Below are 5,535 nucleotides of genomic sequence, written 5' to 3' on the forward strand. Positions count from 1 at the left end.
TCTTTGTTTCTCCCACTCCCCTGACTTCTCTCTCTTTAATATAAGATATTCCTATTACCCTCCTTTGGTTAGACTTGTGTGGAAGGTTAAATACAAAATTATGAATATTATTCCTTAAATATTCATATACAGATTCTATAATATATACATTTAATTGTGAATAATTACTTTCCTAATAAAAAGTTGATTATAGGGAAACAAATAAAAACCAAATCAATTTACATTTAATGTGAATAATTTACTTTTCAAATAAAGATATGATTCTAGAGAAATAAATGCAAAATCTGTCTAATAAAGGAAAAGAATCACTAATAATCACAGAATCACAAGAGGTTATATATTTGTTAGAACAAAGCCCTTTTCAGCTCAGATTTTCCTGTGTGACTAAGAATAAGACATTGAAATGGGAAAACTAGGGAGGATGTTAGGCACGTTCTGTTTTTCTTCAGGTTCAAACGCATGCTTCTGCATAAACTCCATGGAATTTGAAGATGAGTTTGAGAAAAAGTCCTTGATTGCAAGTGGCAGTGATCATAAACTAAGATTGAAGGATGTAGTAGATGGAAAACAGACATTGGCTTTTCAGTTGAAACCCCAGGTAAGGCCTTTTTTTTTTTGTTTATAACATGCTCTTATTCTGCAGTGAAGTTTCTATGCAAACACTAGTCCCTCTTCTGTATTTCCAAAAAGAAAAAGGGAAATACATGTTTGGTATTACATTAGGCAGATTATATGGTTTGATCTGATATCTTCCTGTTGACCAAATATGCAGATAGTGATCTTGAGGGTGTCCATGCATTGCCAAGGCTGTGCAAGAAAAGTTGAGAAACATATCTCAAAGTTAGAAGGTGAAAATATTGCCATTTTATTTTTCATATTAAAAAACAGCTTTCTAGCCTAATTCAACTGTGTCAAAATGACAAGAAATTTAACTTTCTACTTTGTTTTTCTTTAACTTTCTTTGTGGTTGTGCCTGGTGTTTTTTTTTTTCTTTCTAGATTTCATCTGAAACTAAACTAAATTCTATTGGATATTGTTGAACAGTAAGATAAACCCAGTGGGGTTGCCCAAATGTTCAACAGAGGAGATGGATTATGTTAACCAATCCTTTTGAAAAATGGAGTGTCATTTGTGGAAAAGTCAACATTTTTATTATTTATTCACAGTTGCAGTATGGTTCTATTTGTTTGCTTTGTATCTATTTATAATAGTTGCATCTATCTACCTCTCTTAACAGGAGTGACCTCATACAAGGTGGATCTGGAAACCAAAATGGTAGTTGTTATGGGCGATATTCTTCCCTTTGAAGTGTTGGAAAGTGTATCTAAGGTGAAAAATGCAGAGTTTTGGAATTCTCATGCTAATAAGGAATAATTTTGGACACAACATAAATCTTCAGCAGGTTCAACAAAGACACAAGTTGAAGTAGAATGGAGGGAACTCTAATTTTCTATCTGTCATTTTTCCCTTTTATACAATGTATAATCTTAATAGTATTAATATTAATGTCTCTGTTAAAATGTAGCAATATCTTTTCTCTTTGGAGCCTTCTTTTTGTTTTTTTAACACAAACCTTCATTTTTGCTAATGCACTCTAACTAAATGAAGCTGATTAACTGAATGGAATGACAAGCAAATCTGCTTAATACAGATACAAGAATGGCTTTGATCACATGCCTAATATAGGCTTCACCATTAAAAAAAAAGTTCTACTTTATGCTTACCCTTTTGTCCTTTTGCCTTCTCTCTCACTTTATTGAGCTCCCATGTTACAAATAATCAAAGAGAAAAACGCACAAGTACAGCTTTACATCACAATTGTCTTTGCCATGAAATATGAAAAACCAAAAAAAAGTGCAAAAATAGGGTGCTAAATTTGTTTGTAGCATAATATTTTAGGACATATATAAGGCGAATGAGTTTCTCAAGTTGCAGGAGAAGTACTTGGATCAAAAATCCCGCCCCCCTTTCACATGTGACAGGAGACTTATATTCCTCATATATAGTACTAGATTAAGACCTCCAGCTTTCTTTGATCTTCTTGCATTTTAGCCTCATGAACAAAATTAGCTTAGGATAAAAGTTTCAATCCTCCTATAAACCAAATAAAAAGTTACTAATTTTACAAAGAGGGGTTATACTCACAACATTTTTCTCTTATAATTTCTTATAACTATTTTGTTATTGTCTGATCAAAATCAAACCAATGACTCTTAATTAATATCATTTTATAACGGTTGATTTGATTTTTATTCATTAATAATAAAATTTTTGTAAGATATTATAATTTTTTTTTTATAAATATAACCTAAATAACAACATGTCACATGGACAACAACTATCAGCTGCATTATGGAGTTTAAGAAATCTATTGATTTCTTATGGTTTCAAAACTTTTGGGCCGGGCTCATTTGACAAGATGGGCTTCAATTTCTGTATCTGAACACAGGCCCAATCTTGTGAACCAAAAGAGTCAAAAGAGAAAGTAGTTTTTACCGTTACGTGTTAAAAGATCCTTCCGTTGATTATCGTATTCCCCATCGTGAGTCACTCTCATGACAGATACACACAAATTGACAAATAAAGAATTAATTTAAAAAAAGAAAATAAAAATATCAGTTTCATTTTCATATATAATATCAAAAAGGAAATGAAAAAAAAAATGAAAAATTGAATTGAAATGAAAAACGCCATGAATCCCAAAATTCTCTTCGTGTTCGCTCTTCTTCTGAATCTCGTATCCAATTCGTTGCAAAACCCTAACCCTAACCCTAAAACCCCCAAATCAACGCCATCCCCGGCTCACGTGGAGCTCACCAACTATGGCTTCCCCGTCGGTCTTCTGCCAGCCACCACCGTCTTGGGCTACACCGTGAACCAGACCTCCGGCGATTTCACGGTCCGGCTCGGCGGCGCGTGCAAGATCACGCTCCCCCCTGACAACTACGTCGCCACGTACTCCAACACCATCACCGGGAAGATCGTGAAGGGTCGGATGGCGGAGCTCGACGGGATTAGGGTTCGCGCCTTATTCAAGTGGTGGTCGATCACCGGAATCCGCTCCACCGGCGACGACATCGTTTTCGAAGTCGGCATGGTCACGGCGAAGTACCCCTCGAAGAATTTCGATGACAGCCCCGCTTGCGAGGGTCAGCACGCTGCTTCGTGAAAAGGTTAGGGTTTTTGTTTTGGCATGCTCATGGCTTAATTGGGTTCACTTGTTAACTTTATCTATCGATGATTCATGTTTTTGAATTCCTTCATAAAAGTTTTTGGTAGGGAAATTAGCAAGCTTTGATTTTATTTTATTTTTTATTTTATTTTTGTAAATGAAAGCTTTTATTTTTAGTTGCAGAGGAATCTAATCTGAAAAGCTTTGATTTTTTTATTTTTTTTTGGGGTGATTTGGTTATTCCTTTTTATTTTGTGATTTTTGTGGTGTAAATGGGAATAAAGCTTTAGATAAGTGATAGAATGACAAAAGAGAGAGGTCTATAGTTGGGCAGTGCTTTCATCTTCATGACTTAAGCTATTCCATTATTACTTGTTTGTTACATTGCAAATTGATGACATGGGACCCTGAAGAATTAGAATTCTACTTTGTTGGTCACTATTATCTTGTTCACTTTGAGAGATTTTATATCATGGGTCAAATTTGGGGCTTTTAGACAATGTCTCATTCGAACTACCCTTTTAGTTTTTTTTGGACGTAGTATTATAAATATCATCATTAAGCTTTAGAGAACAATGGTTGCGCAATTAGATTTGTATCAATATGATTGTAGAGATATCAATCATTATTAATGATTTTACTTGTTATCTAAGCTTTGACTAATATTTGTGTATTAATGTTTCCTGCCAACAAGTTTTTGTTATTTCTTCAACATGAAGATCCTGGGTAGTCTTTTATTAACTCTTGCAAAAACTTTTGTGGTTTGTTAATTATGCTTTCTTTTCTCTTGTTAATTATGCAAAAACATGGATCCACTACCCTGTTTTGTTACCATTACCTGTCTGTCATGTCATCAATTCTCCTAATTACCTGCTCTCCTAGGTTTTAACATTTACAAACTGGTGGTTTGTTTCTATATCTGATTTTTATTGGGCAATAGATTATTTTGTTATTACTTCTTGTCTTTTTGAAAGTTGAGGTGCTTAGGCTTTAGATGCTGACTAGTTTAATTAGTTACGTTCACTTTGGTACTTGGTGTCTATTACTACGGACTGTGTTCCACCCTTCCTAGTTTCGGAGCTTTGTTTGTGAAGCTTTTAAATGTTCTGTTTATGCGCTTAATACATAGATTCATAGTTGTTTTTCGATGTCTTGCTTTTGGGTCTCTGTAGTTTTTGTTCCTTTGTTAACCATGCCTCAGTTCCATTTATATATCAGACAAGGGGAAATCAGCTGAACTTCGAAAAAATAGCTTTGCCGCAACTTTTATAACTCTTCTTTCAATCTAGGAACAGAGCTAATTCAGATGCCTGACATTGCCATATGCGCATTACAAGAAGACTTTATGCTGAAGTCATGCACGGTGGTTTGGTTTATATTTCTTTTTCCTTTTTCGTTTTGAGAATAGAAGACTCAGATGTCAAGCTTTCTTTTCTTATTGTAAAATATCTTTATTATATTTTATTTCTAGGTGCATGCATGAAACAGGTTGTTTTCAAGGCCCTAGAATCTGTGCTAGTTGACTTGACTCGTAATATTATATGCCAGACTAGTGGCGTTTTAACTACCTTTATCTTTGTGGAGTTAACGTAGATTTAATCTTATTCTTGACATTTTGTCCTTCTTTATGCAGGGTGTTAGGTACTTATTCGCAGCGTTCACGTGTTAAGTAATGCGATAGTGTCGAGTTTCCACTAAGTGCAGATAACTTAAAAGCCGTTCGTATTGTGTGTAATATTAGAAAGCTAGTGCTTTTATGTAATCGTATTTATGCTATGGTGAATCCGCTTTGATGTCACTTGATGGTCACGTTAATTACTCATTGGACTCGTTAATAAGGCCACTTTGAACGTTTTTTATTTGATATTCTCTGTTGCCATCTATGCACCACTATGGCTTTGCCTTTTCAGAGTCAGTGCCATGCAAGTATCTTCCACTTTTCCATGATCCAATGATAGCCTACAGATGTGCTTGGAGAAAATGAAAAATGAAAAAATAGAAATGAGGGGTGGATGTTCAATTGTACTACGTTCAAATGTTCATTTAAAAAAAAAAAAACTGTTGCCTTTTTATTTGCATTCTTATAAAACAGACCTTAAATCTTCTTTAGATTTTGGGCTGATAAATTTTTTATTATTTTCTTATTCATCAAAATACAATTAAATCTATGCTCATTTATCTAACTTAGCTTTAACAGCAAAATTATTTTTATTCCAAATTAATTGGGTCAATAGTTGATAAAATAAAATTTATTCAATAATAAAAAAATGAGATAGGATGTTATTACTACCAATTTTGCTACCAATGTCACTGTTAGTTTGTTCGCCGTTAATTCGATTATGTTGATCCAACGGTTCTTATTT

At 34.0% G+C, this 5,535-nt stretch overlaps 2 protein-coding genes across 3 annotated transcripts; both read left to right on the forward strand.

Moving 5' to 3' along the window:
* Positions 1-403: 403 nt before the first annotated feature.
* On the forward strand, positions 404-1,446 carry LOC133309717 (protein SODIUM POTASSIUM ROOT DEFECTIVE 2). Its single transcript, XM_061510516.1, has 3 exons — positions 404-598; positions 773-848; positions 1,238-1,446. The coding sequence occupies exons 1-3, from the start codon at positions 404-406 to the stop codon at positions 1,372-1,374; spliced, it is 408 nt and encodes a 135-aa protein (XP_061366500.1). The 3' UTR covers positions 1,375-1,446.
* Positions 1,447-2,648: 1,202 nt separating this feature from the next.
* On the forward strand, positions 2,649-5,036 carry LOC133309703 (uncharacterized). 2 transcript variants are annotated; one of them, XM_061510500.1, is made up of 2 exons: positions 2,649-3,173; positions 4,806-5,036. In XM_061510500.1, the coding sequence occupies exon 1, from the start codon at positions 2,681-2,683 to the stop codon at positions 3,167-3,169; it is 489 nt and encodes a 162-aa protein (XP_061366484.1). In that variant the 5' UTR covers positions 2,649-2,680; the 3' UTR covers positions 3,170-3,173; positions 4,806-5,036. The 2 variants fall into 2 exon arrangements, with proteins under 2 accessions (XP_061366484.1, XP_061366485.1); XM_061510501.1 differs by lacking the exon at positions 4,806-5,036 and adding an exon at positions 4,391-4,773.
* The last annotated feature ends 499 nt before the right edge of the window (positions 5,037-5,535 follow it).

The sequence above is a fragment of the Gastrolobium bilobum genome, unplaced genomic scaffold (genome assembly GCF_033153095.1).
Source record: "Gastrolobium bilobum isolate Gb01-03AN ecotype WA unplaced genomic scaffold, APGP_CSIRO_Gbil_v1 utg12305, whole genome shotgun sequence".
In the NCBI taxonomy this organism is placed as follows: domain Eukaryota; kingdom Viridiplantae; phylum Streptophyta; class Magnoliopsida; order Fabales; family Fabaceae; genus Gastrolobium; species Gastrolobium bilobum.